Below are 12,293 nucleotides of genomic sequence, written 5' to 3'. Positions count from 1 at the left end.
ATTCACAATAGTAGGTTAACTCCCGCCCTAGCCACCGGCTAGCGGCTCGGGCTTGGCGTTAGTCCACTATTGCGTTAGTTAACGCGACGGACGAGTGGACGACGGATGAGAGGTCGGGCATGGACTAATCGGCTAATCGATCATTGGCCGCCTATTGTGCGGCGAGCGATTGGCTAGTTGAATTTTTTTTTAATATTTTTAAATATTTTTTTATTTATACTCTATATTTACAACTCATTGCACTTCATTTTTTTTAATATTCGATAAACACCAACAATTAAAATGAATTAAATCGTATTAGCCAATTTATTTGTTGGCCTAAAGCATTACCTAGGCTGTTGTTCGATTAGGCTATTGCTAGGATGTGGGAATGACATGATGATGTGGCAGAGGAGTTTTTGGCTAGGCTATTGCTAGTCCGATGCTATTGTGGATGCTCTTAGGACGTGAACTTCACAATCCATTAACACTACTTCCACTATACTTTTTCTCTTATTCTATCTTACTATTTTTCTTTTCCTCTCTCTTACTTAACAACTAGTGTTAGTACCCGTGCTATGCACTGTACAAAAAAATTTCAAATAATGAAGATATATTTACCGCTAAATAGATTAACCTAAAGTATATAGAGTAAATAATATAAAAATATTGAATTTACTATTAAGAATATTAACTAATTAAAATAAATACTCATAACATTAAAAATGATTAAAAATATTATAAACAAACATAAACGCAAAAATAATTGAGTTCAAATAAAGAATAAAAAATACTAGTACATTAAAAATGAAAAATTTATATATAAATATAAATTATGAAAAAATAAATAAATATACCGGAATCATCGTCTATAATAATAAAACACTTAAACTTCCATCTACATCACCTACAACACAAAAATGAAATTTGTAATAGATAATATAATAATCATAAAAATCTATCAATATAAAAAAGATATAAGTATATAGACGGAAAACAACAAAAAATAATACAATTGATATAGATGAAAAAAATTAAATAATAATGGATATAAATATAGAAAACTAAACAAAGGAAAAAGACCATTCAACAGACCTAGATATTTTTCAAGTACAAAAATGAATGTCCATTACATTAGTCTAATTATTTCCCAAAAAAATATTCCCTCCGTCCCATTAAATATGCAACATTTGGGAATCGGCATGGGTTTTTATGTAATGTTGTTTTATGAGTTAATAAAGAGAGAGTAAAGTAAGAGAGATGAAAAGGTAGAGATGGAAATATTTCCATTTTAGGAAACGTTTCATTTTTAATGGGACAAACTAAAAAGGAAAATATTTTATTTTTAATGGGACAAACTAAAAAGAAAAATGTTTCATTTCTAATGGGACAGAGGGAGTACACTTTATAGAACAATAAAAGACCTTCCATATCATAAATGATTTTTAAAAAGATTTAGGCTAAGATGAAATTAGTCATGTAGTAAAATATTTCAATTTAAATAATAATACCGTATATATGTGAAAAAAAGATTGATTATTTCAAAAATTCGGGAAACTAATATAACGTATAAAAATATGCAAAAAAAGAATTAACTTTCCTCAAATGAAAAAGGGTAAGTATTAAAATTGATCAAGAAAATTAACACCATTCCTCAATTTATGATTACTAATAGTAAAATAATTAAAATAAACAATAGCAAAATACTAAAAATGGATAAAGATAAATTTTCCCTCTTACTTTATCAATTATGCACTAAAACTCGTGATTTTCACCCAATTCTCTTTTCATTTTCCCATTTTCCTCCAAAAAGGGTAAAAGTGTCTTTTCACCCAATTGATCTTACTTTATCAATTTGCATTAAAACCCGTATTTTTTGCAATTGAGTCAGCAGACACCTTTTCCTTGCTTTTACTCCTTATTTTCCGCTTTCGTACTACTATTTTCTTGGTAGATTTTTTACATTATTGCTTTTCCCAAGTTCTCTCGTAGATTAGTTCACCCAAAGCTAAAGCGTGGCTGCGTAGCCAACCCCCTTAGCTTGGGCATGTGAAATCACCCAAACATCGCAATCACCATTCTCTGTGGGTTCGACATCCCAACATACCACGTATTATGTCTGTAATATATTGGAAAGAAGGGAACTTATAAATGTTACGATCAGGCGAAAGAGTTGGAACACGACACTCAGTCCAGAGCCTGTCACCTCCCAAATTAGGGGAGGGCTAGTATAATACGAGTGATATGGAGTATAATGATGATCAGTTAGCAGATTTTACAATATAAAGTAGCATAACACATTATATTCATTATATACCATAACACCTGTACTATCTGCCCACCCCTAATTTGGGATTAGTGGGATATCTAGAACTGCTTATTTTGTCTCCAAAATTAAATTTTAAGGTGTGCTATTATTTTTAGGCGTACACGATAATTTTTTGAATAGCTCATGATGATAACGTGCCTCTTTTTAGTTTTTACTATTCCTTAATCATATGTTTATGTATATCTATATGAAGAGGAAGGTGTATACAAATTTACACTTAATCAAAATATCATACCACTATAATATTGGTTGTCTTGTTTTAGAGTTTAGAATGTTAGCCGTGCAATTCGCATTCACCAAGAGGCTCTCTGATACCCCTCTACACAAAATTGCAATATTAAGCAGCCGCAGCCATAACAAAATTTCAATGATGTCTGGTCATCTCCAAAACCATTCCATTCCAAAGCTTCGAATAGCCTACCAGGTCGTCCCTACCTCTGGGTCTCGGTCTATATCTTGGTTTTGACGGCAAGTTGGGTGGTGCAGGGTGTCCCGGGAGCGTATGGAGAGGATGCAGCAGTGAAAGCCTACCCGAATTGCGAGACAATCCCGTGCCATGATTTTGTGGATGCCATACAAGTAATTATATTCCTCTCTCCGTTCGCCATTACTTGTAAAACTAATAAAATGCATATTTCATTAATTTTTTCCACCTATTTTTTTTAGACTTTCTTAAAACCCGAGTCAGATCAACTAGTGACATTACTTGTTTGCAGGCGGTGGAGAAGGGTTGCGCGGAGGAGGCAGTTATCCCAATAGAGAACTCGATTGGCGGCAGCGTACACACAAACTACGACTTGCTGCTCCGCCATACGCTTCACGTTGTTGGCGAGACACATCTCTTTGTCGACCACTGCCTTCTTGCACTGCCACTTGCTGCCAAACACCACCTCACCTGCGTCTTCAGCCATCCACAGGTCTCTCTCTCTTTCTCCATGATTTATGAATAGAGAAATAAATGATCATAAAATTGCAGGCACTTAGTCAGTGTGAACTGTCGATAAACATGTTGGGAGTGGATGCAATTCCTACTCAAAATACTGCTGTCGCGGCGCAGGTAAATATATTTTAACCAACAATTACGTTTTAACATCCAGAAAATCTATGTATAGTACTAAAATGAAATCATTTTGGAGACAAATTAATGTATCTAAGTTGGCGCGGATATTTTAAACAGTACTATATGTACTGTTGAGATCAATTCACCTTTTAATTTCATTTGCATATCTAAATAAATTGTGAATAGATTAGATATTTTCAGGTTAATTTTAGCATTAGTTAGACTAGGCGAAGCTAATTAACATCTCAAATTTAAGATGGTTGCCTCCCGAGGCGTGCGAGAGAACGGGGCTATTGCTAGTGCTCGTGCGGCGGAACTCTATGGCCTAAACGTACTTGCTCACAAATTTCAGGTAATTTTTTATGGTTATTCTTAATAAATTGCCTTAATTTTAATCCATTTAGTCTAAATTTACAATGATGGAAAATGTTTATGGTGTCTCCAAACATACACACACAAAAAAAAAACCTATTTTAAGACAATATAGAGATTGAAAAAAATAGCAAAAAATTGGGGGTGTGAAAAAAACCATTAAGAAGATTTTTTAATACAATTAAGGACGTTAATTTGTACGTCCTTATTGTTGGTGTCCCAACTAAAATTAGACGGTGCAAATGGAGCGTTCTGAAAAAACAAAAGATTAAGTTAATTTGTCCTTACTTTAGGAACGCTTAATTGTTATTATTTTTAAAAATTTTCCAATGCGATCGCGTCTCAATTTATGTCCTTAAAAGATAATTTTTTGTAGTGATGGATGGTCATATAAATCGATTGAATGGCTTGATCCATGACAGATTAACAGAGAAAGCAGTAGTCCTTTCGTCCCACAATAAAAGTCCACATTTGATTCAGCAAGAATTTTTAAAATTTACAATTTACTAAAAATAACATGGAGCATACTTTTTTGCATTATTATTATTATTATTATTATTATTATTATTATTATTATTATTATTATTATTATTATTATTATTATTATTATTATTATTATTATTATTATTATTATTATACAAACCAAATAGATAACTGACCACACATGCATGATTCAAATTTATGGAGATGTCATTGAGATTGGAATTATATACTTATATGTTGGTCTTATATTCACTAACTACACTTTGTTCACTTCAACAAATTTTTATCATACATGAGTTCTCCGTTCACTTGTACAATTAAAATCTTGGATATAGTGATCTTCTTTTCATTTCATGAGTTTTAAATTCACATCTATAAAAAAAAATCCATTTCTTAAACAAAATTGTAGTAGCATATAATTAAGTCGATATTTTTGTTTTAAAATTGCTTTATTTGTAAGCAGGACCGATCTAGTAACGTTACCCGTTTTGTAAAACTTGCAAGAGAACCTCTAACTATCCCAACAACATATACACGTTTTAAGGTACGTTTATTAATTGTGATCTTACTCACTTAACCATTTTTTTAACATAAAAAATTATAATAATAACTTTATTTTTGTTTTTAGACAAGCATAAATAATTATAATAATAACTTTATTTTTGTTTTTAGACAAGCATTGCATTAATTCTAGATGAACTGCACAAGGCCTTATCTGTGTTTGCTGAGACTGGGATTCACATTTTCAAGGTATATATAATTCATCTTATTAATTTTGGTAACACTGATTGAGTTCACTTTATAGCTGATTTCCATCCAATTTTTAGAATTTCATTAGGATAACTCCAACACTTTACTGAAACTTATTGTAGATTGAGAGCAGACCATTGGAAAAGCATTCAACTATTGCTGTCATTGGATATAAACATGGGAGTAACATGTGAGTTCATTCTATTTATTGTTTAAATTCTTCTATTTATATTCATATGATTTTTCAAGTTCAAAACACTAAATCATTTCAGATTGCCTCCTAATATAATTATCAGACGCAGGTATTTTAGGTGCGTCTATTTCATCGACTTTGAAGCTTCTGTTATCGACCCCAGGGCTCAATGTGTTCTACAGCGTCTCCAGGTCAGTTTCAAGGGCTCTATTTGGTAACTATGCTTTAATAGGATAAAAAGAATTATGCCAGTTTTACATGTGTATGCTAAATAAATTAATCTACCAAACAAGAATTTAGTTTGTGCTACTTATTTAACATATCAAACACTCCTTATAAATTATATTAGTACAATCTAAAATAAAATAAATTAACTTGTTTATTAACTAACTAGGCAAATCCCAATCAAACTACCAAACTAGTAGTTTTGATGTACAAAGCGGAAAAATAATCTACTCCCTCCGACCTATAGAAATAGGTCATATTTTCTTTTTCGTCCGTCCGATAGAAATAGTCCATACCCATTTATGAAAATCTTTTTTTCCTTCCTTTTCATTTATCAGTTATGGGCTCCACAATCCACCACACAATTTCAACTATTTTTTTTCCCTTCTCTCTAACTTTACCAATTATATATTAAAACTCGTGCCGATCTCAAATGGCCTATTTTTATGGGACGGAGAGAGTATATAAAATTCACTTAAAAATCAGACGATGTGATTTACTTATTTTGTCAACAAATTTAAAATGTTTGGTATAAATCGAACATTATTTAAAGTTGAGACTGTTTTTCGAAAATGAAAATGTGAGTTGAAGATATTTAAAGGTAAGATGTTGAAAGTTGGCAACACAGGATTAGAGCATCCACAGCGCATCTCCAAGTTGTCTCTATCTCGTCTCTCAGAGACGAAACAGATAAGAGACAGCGATGCAAGCTCCGTCTCGTCCCTTATCTCTTCCGGAAGAGGAGGTTCGCGAGCTGTCTCTTGGCGACATGTGGCTCTCCCATTCGTCCGTGACGCCCACTCGCCGTTTATATCCGTTAAAATTATTATTTTTTTTTAAATTCAGAAAAAATTCAAAAATTAAAATTAAAATTAAAAAAAATCCCAAAAATTATACTAGCGTTTATAGCCGTTTTTTTCAAATTTTTATTTTTTTTTTCAATTTTTTTAAACCTCCAATCATTTCTATAAATATCAAATCATTCCCACAAATTATCTACCATAAAAAAAACTCTCTATTCTCAATCAAACACTCTATTTTTTATTATGTATTTTTTATTTTTATTTTTTTGGATTTTAATTTATTCGTATTTTTATTTTTTTAGTATTTTAAATTGTAATTTTATTTTATTTAATGAAGTGTGTTTTTATTAATTGATTTTGTTGAAAATAAAAATAAAAAATGAAATTGAATGAATAGTTAAGGAATAAGATGGTTAAGAGATGGAGAGATGCAGGTGTTATCTCTTAATTAAGAAATGAGGTAAAATGTATAATGGGATCCATGAATAGTGAGGAGATAAAAGTGTTAAGAGATTATAAGAGATAGCGTCGTGGATAACTAATTACCAATGTGCCAGTATTATTGTTGAGATTTGACACTTAATTCTCAGGAATTGGCTACTTATGTTCGAGTTTTCGGTTGCTATCCTATGGACATCGCCACGTGGTAGAGAAACATTCTTATTTACTCCGTGTCATATAGTTTATTTGTTTTTTGGAATAATTCTAAACTTATGTAGTTGTAGTATTGCTAAGTAGATGTTTATTTCGAATTTGATAAAATTAAGAACTTTAACGGTTAATTATATTTGAACTTATTTGAATACTAATTAAGTGGAGTATTTTTTTATTTTTTATTTTATCAATTTATCATAGAGCTCAAAGCAAATATCTATAGACACATACATCTATTTGTTAAAGATGCACTAGCTTCTTGAACTTCAAATTTGGATCCAAATTATTTAATTAAGAAAATAAGACTAAAATTCCATTTTTAAATATAAATATATGACCATTTTATGATTTTGATTCAAAATATTATATATTGATAACTTCGAAACCTCAACATTACTGAAAATGGTACGAATGGTTAAATTTTAACAGTCAACTCCCAATTAGTCCCCCTGACATTATAGTTTTAGTTAAATTGGTTTTCTACCACATCAACTTTTCCTGAACTATAATAACATATTAGAAATTGCTCACTCACCCCTTAAGTCGATGATGAATGGCTCCTTTCTAATATGGTATCAGAGCGGACTAAGTCGATGATGAATTTTATCTCTTTATCTCTTCTCTTGTCTACCGATGTGATGGAAGTCCGATGTGTCATTCTAGCCTACACGTGAAGGGGCGTGTTAAAACTCTTAAATCTTGTCCAACATCGACTTGGTGATGATCCTAGCTCATCTATATAAGTATGGATAACCCTCCCTCTTATAAAGCCTTTTAAGGGGTGAGTGTCTCATTTCTAATATAGCAAATAATGAAATAACTGTTTATAAAATATACTCCTCACTCCTAAGTCCTAATTCATAATTTTGAATATCTTGGGGGGAGTATATACAATACCAAATAAAGATGATGTTTTTTGGGCACATATACATTTTGGGTCGGGTGATGATGTAGAAAATTAAAAAATGCTACTTATAATCTAGTAGTAGTGAAAAAGTGAGGCTTGATTAGGATTCAAATTCTATTTCTCTCTCCTCTCATATGTAAATATCTTTCTAGACATTAGACCACAATCTCATTGAGGAAAGTGACAACAAAATTTGGCACGTGAAGACACATACTAAAATATAAACATGCAAGTTTTATCCCCCAGAAAAGGCACAACATACACACAGGACGTAGCATCAAGATTAATTACAAAAACAGATAGTGAAAATCAAGACATGAGATAGTGTGTTATATATGTCCCAAAAGCAAACCCAAAAACTGAAAAGAAATCAAAGCCATGGAGAATTATATATGGGAGTGGCAACAGATTTAACTTGAAGATATTTGTGAAGGCCGTTGATCCCCAAATCCTTCCCAAATCCACTCATTTTATAACCCCCAGCTGGTGCATCATTGTCAAACCCAAAATAACAATTGATCCATACTGAACCAGCTCTGATCGACCTCGAAACTGTGTTTGCAGTGTTAATGTTGTTGGTCATGATACCTGCTGCCAATCCATACTTTGTGTTGTTCGCCCTCATTATAACCTCTTCCATACTCCTGTTGTTTGGTAGACAAGATAGATAAGAAAAAACGTGAAAACAACACACATTGTAGGTCATATTAAGGCCGTAATACACTTACTTAAATTTCATGATTGACATAACAGGTCCAAAAATCTCGTCCTTGGCGATTGTCATATCATCCTACCACCCAACACAAAAACAAAGCTACATTGTTGTCTTTTGGATGGTAGAAACATTTACAATACAATATATACATATATATTTGTAGGCCGGATTGTATAAAGGTAAAATAGATAATCATGAGATATAATATAATATTGGCATATTGAAAAAATGAGCTAAGATAAATTTCAATGGGCCAAGCTTTTGAGAACATAAACTGATTAAACATGACCATTAGTCACAAGTAAACATAACAATTGAACTGCTTCATACCTTGACATCAGTGAATATAGTGGGCTCGATATAGTAGCCCTTCCGATCCAAAGGCTTTCCACCCGTCAACAACGTGGCTCCTTCCTTCTTGCCAAGCTCAATATACCACATAACTCTTTCGTATTGTTTCTTAGTAACCTGTTTATATAAAAAAAAGTCATTTACTTACTTAATTATATTCAAATCAATACATATATATGTACTAGAAGTAGAAGCTGCAAACCATACTTGTGGGCCTTGATTAACATGTGGATCAAAAGGGTCACCAACAACCCATGTTTTCAGCTCTTCCAACAATCTTCCGATAAATTTATCATATATCCCTTCTTGGACGAACACACGAGTCCCAGCCACACATATTTGGCCCTGATATTATTTTTGTGAGCACAAATTAAACAATGAAGACAAATTAAAGAAGAGATTGTTAGTATACCTGGTTAAAGAGACAAGCATTGAGAGCAAGAGGAGCAATCTTATCAACATCCACATCATCGAACACGATGAAGGGAGACTTGCCTCCCAATTCTAGGCAAACTTGCTTTAAGTTGCTTGTTGCTGCTGCCTCCATTATCCGGTGTCCCGTCACTGTCGACCCCGTGAAGCTCACCATGTCAATGTCCATATGTGAGCTGATTGCAGCACCAACCGTAGCTCCATAGCCCGTCACGACATTGATCACCCCATCGGGCACACCGGCCTAATCAACATATGATTAATGTTAAAAATCTTTTCAAATTTGTCCCACATTGACTTGATAATGATTCTGTTTCATCTATATAAGTATGAATATTTCCCCTTTTATGAGTTCTTTTGAAGGGGGTGAGTGACTCATTTCTAATAATATTAGTCAGAATAAATTTTCGACGTGATGGATGGGCATGCATGCCTACCAGTTTGGCCAAATGAGCATAAATGAGGGCGGAAAGGGGAGTTTGCTCGGCCGGCTTGACAACCATGGTGCAACCAGCGGCCAGCGCAGGCGCGACCTTCATGCAAAACATCTGAGTCGGAAAATTCCATGGGATTATGTGTCCAACCACGCCCACAGGCTCAAGCAGTGTGTAGCCGTGCAGCTCTCTCGACATTTTTAAGGTTTCACCGTGGATTTTGTCGGCCGCGCCAGCGTAGTAGCGGAACAGTTGGGCTCCACTGCTGATAGACATCATCTTCCCCAGACTATATAAGTTGCCAGCATCCATTGTGTCTATAGCAGCTAGTTCTTCTACATTTTCTTCGATAAGGTCCGCTAATTTCAGCATTATTTTCTGCCTTTCCTGCGTACGACATCAATATTTTACTCCCTCTATCCGTCATTAAGAGTCTTAGTTCACTTTTTACTATAAAGCACGAGTAGGCCATACATTCTTCACTAACTCATTTCACTCACATTGGATTACTTCCCCGTCCATCAATTAAAAAGTCATTTTGGCGTGTTTGTGAGTTGACCAAGCGGTAGAGAGGTTAATGCCTGAGGCCAAAGGGTATCAAATTTGAGTCCTCTGTGGCACAACCTTTAAATTTAAATTCATTTACCCATAAAAAAAAAGTCAATTTGACTCGGTTACGAATTTTAAGAAATTATTTGACTTTATGAAGAAAAGTGAATGACAAAAATTAGTGTAATGCAAGTCTCAATATTAATTTTATGATGAAATGTGAGTGAAAAAAAGTTAGTGGAATGTGAGGTCCGTATACCAAAAATGAAAAAAAGTAAATGATTCTTTAAGTTGTGAACCCACCAAAATGATAAAATGATTATTTAAAATCACGTGTTCAACTTAAAAAGGTGTCATCTTATTCAGGATATAGGAGGAATGCTATCTTTTTTTCCACCTATTTTACTTTTCTTATAACTCGTGTCAAACTCAATCGAGGCTGCTAATCGTGGATAAGGAATAGTGCTTACAGAACCGGGCAGTCTGGGCCATGAGCCATGATCAAACGCCTCACGAGCAGCCTTGACAGCTGAATCAACATCTTCCTTATCCCCTTCTGCAACCTTACCAATTACTTCTTCACTTCTTGGATCAATTGTCTCGAAAGTTTTCCCTATTTTTGTTTACAACAATTCATGCATCACATTTTCTCATATAAATGAAATATCATAATTTACGAATAAATCAGAATAACCAAATCATATTCTTGGAAAATCAGATTCGCAACACATACATATATATGTCCACGTCTTTCCGTTCAAAATTATATATTTGGTCGGAAACAGAGCTAGGGTTTTTTATATTGAAATATTTGTAGATGTTATCATTGATTTTTTTAAAGCTTATTCCTTAATAATTAGCATATGTCTTAGTTACAAATTAAGGTTTAACTGCCTCCCTTATTTTAATTCCTCACGAATATTTTTTATTTTCAACGGGTAATCTCTCGCGTAATTAACGAGTTTCATATCAATTTGATAACGTGTACGGTGTATCATAGTTGTTTTACAAATTTCTTAATTGTATTCTTGTTGAGCATAAAATATTTTATGTATGTTTGACAACGACTATGTGTTTAATAAAATAGGATGGTGGGATTTATTTGATAAAATATGCATACCTAAATCATTTTGACTAAGTTATTACTCCCTCCATTTCTTAAGAATAAAAACTCTCTTTCTTGGTCCGTTCTTAAGATTAAAAACTCTCCATTTAGAAAATAGATCTCACAATCTACTAACACTAATTCCATTATTTTTTTCTCTTCTTATGTCTCATTCTTTTCTTTTATTTTATCCATTTTTTTTCTCCATCTCTCTTACCTTATCAATTTTGCATTAAAACCCGTGTCGTTTACAAAGTTCTTGTTCTTAGAATACGGAGAGAGTATTTTTTTTTCTTGGAATTGAACGTTAATTTATGAAGATTAATTCAACGTGAAATTTTAACTCTAAATTGTGTTAAGATCATGACTCATGCCCTAACTAAAACACTATTGATATGCTTATTCAGTAAGAAAATGCTAACTGTTTCGTTAATGGGGAAAATGTTTTGATGTGATTAAAGGGTAGTTAAGTAGATATGCATACCTGATATAGAATCAACGAACTCCCCATTGATGAAGAGCTTTGTGAACTTCACTTGAGGAATCATGATCGTCGATTTCTCCACATCGCCATTTCTTTCCCCACTCATCTCTCTCCTCTCTACTCACCTATCTCTCTCTATATATACGTGTGTGTGTGCGTGTGTGAGTGTTCTTATTCCTTCCTCTGCTTGTTAATTCCAATATATAATGAAGAGTGAAGACATTATTGCAGACAACAACATTAATCAACTACTACTATTATCTTTCTTTCTACTTTTATTTACAACAATAGACTATCTTTCCAATATTCATTTTATTTTAAGAAATTGTTTAACTTTATAAATAAAAGTGGATAAACAAAATTATTGGAATATAAGTCCAAACTTTATAAATTAAATTTATGAGTGAGATAAAATATTTATTGGCTGACAAATAAAAAAAATACGTTTAAAGAGAGAACTATTTTTTA

The 12,293-nt window shown here is 32.8% G+C and overlaps 2 protein-coding genes and 1 long non-coding RNA gene across 3 annotated transcripts; 2 read left to right on the top strand and 1 right to left on the bottom strand.

Moving 5' to 3' along the window:
* The first annotated feature begins 2,579 nt into the window (after window positions 1-2,579).
* On the top strand, window positions 2,580-5,083 carry LOC125220427 (arogenate dehydratase/prephenate dehydratase 1, chloroplastic-like). The gene is made up of 8 exons (XM_048122596.1): window positions 2,580-2,732; window positions 2,795-2,887; window positions 3,025-3,225; window positions 3,285-3,365; window positions 3,625-3,720; window positions 4,687-4,767; window positions 4,896-4,973; window positions 5,051-5,083. Exons 1-8 carry the CDS (start codon window positions 2,580-2,582, stop codon window positions 5,081-5,083), a joined length of 816 nt encoding a protein of 271 aa, XP_047978553.1.
* A 2-nt stretch (window positions 5,084-5,085) lies between these two features.
* On the top strand, window positions 5,086-6,988 carry LOC125218302. The gene is made up of 3 exons (XR_007175931.1): window positions 5,086-5,163; window positions 5,270-5,357; window positions 6,785-6,988. It is a non-coding gene; the product is annotated as an uncharacterized LOC125218302 (long non-coding RNA).
* A 981-nt stretch (window positions 6,989-7,969) lies between these two features.
* On the bottom strand, window positions 7,970-12,053 carry LOC125219580 (aldehyde dehydrogenase 1-like). Its single transcript, XM_048121598.1, has 8 exons — window positions 11,826-12,053; window positions 10,707-10,849; window positions 9,691-10,074; window positions 9,234-9,497; window positions 9,029-9,166; window positions 8,801-8,938; window positions 8,484-8,545; window positions 7,970-8,399 (listed from the first exon to the last, which is right to left on the bottom strand). Exons 1-8 carry the CDS (start codon window positions 11,929-11,931, stop codon window positions 8,126-8,128), a joined length of 1,509 nt encoding a protein of 502 aa, XP_047977555.1. The 5' UTR covers window positions 11,932-12,053; the 3' UTR covers window positions 7,970-8,125.
* Window positions 12,054-12,293: the final 240 nt, after the last annotated feature.

This window comes from Salvia hispanica, chromosome 4 (assembly GCF_023119035.1).
Source record: "Salvia hispanica cultivar TCC Black 2014 chromosome 4, UniMelb_Shisp_WGS_1.0, whole genome shotgun sequence".
NCBI lineage: Eukaryota > Viridiplantae > Streptophyta > Magnoliopsida > Lamiales > Lamiaceae > Salvia > Salvia hispanica.
The sequence above is the reverse complement of the archived record's forward strand: the minus strand, read 5'-3'. Positions and strand labels throughout refer to the sequence as shown.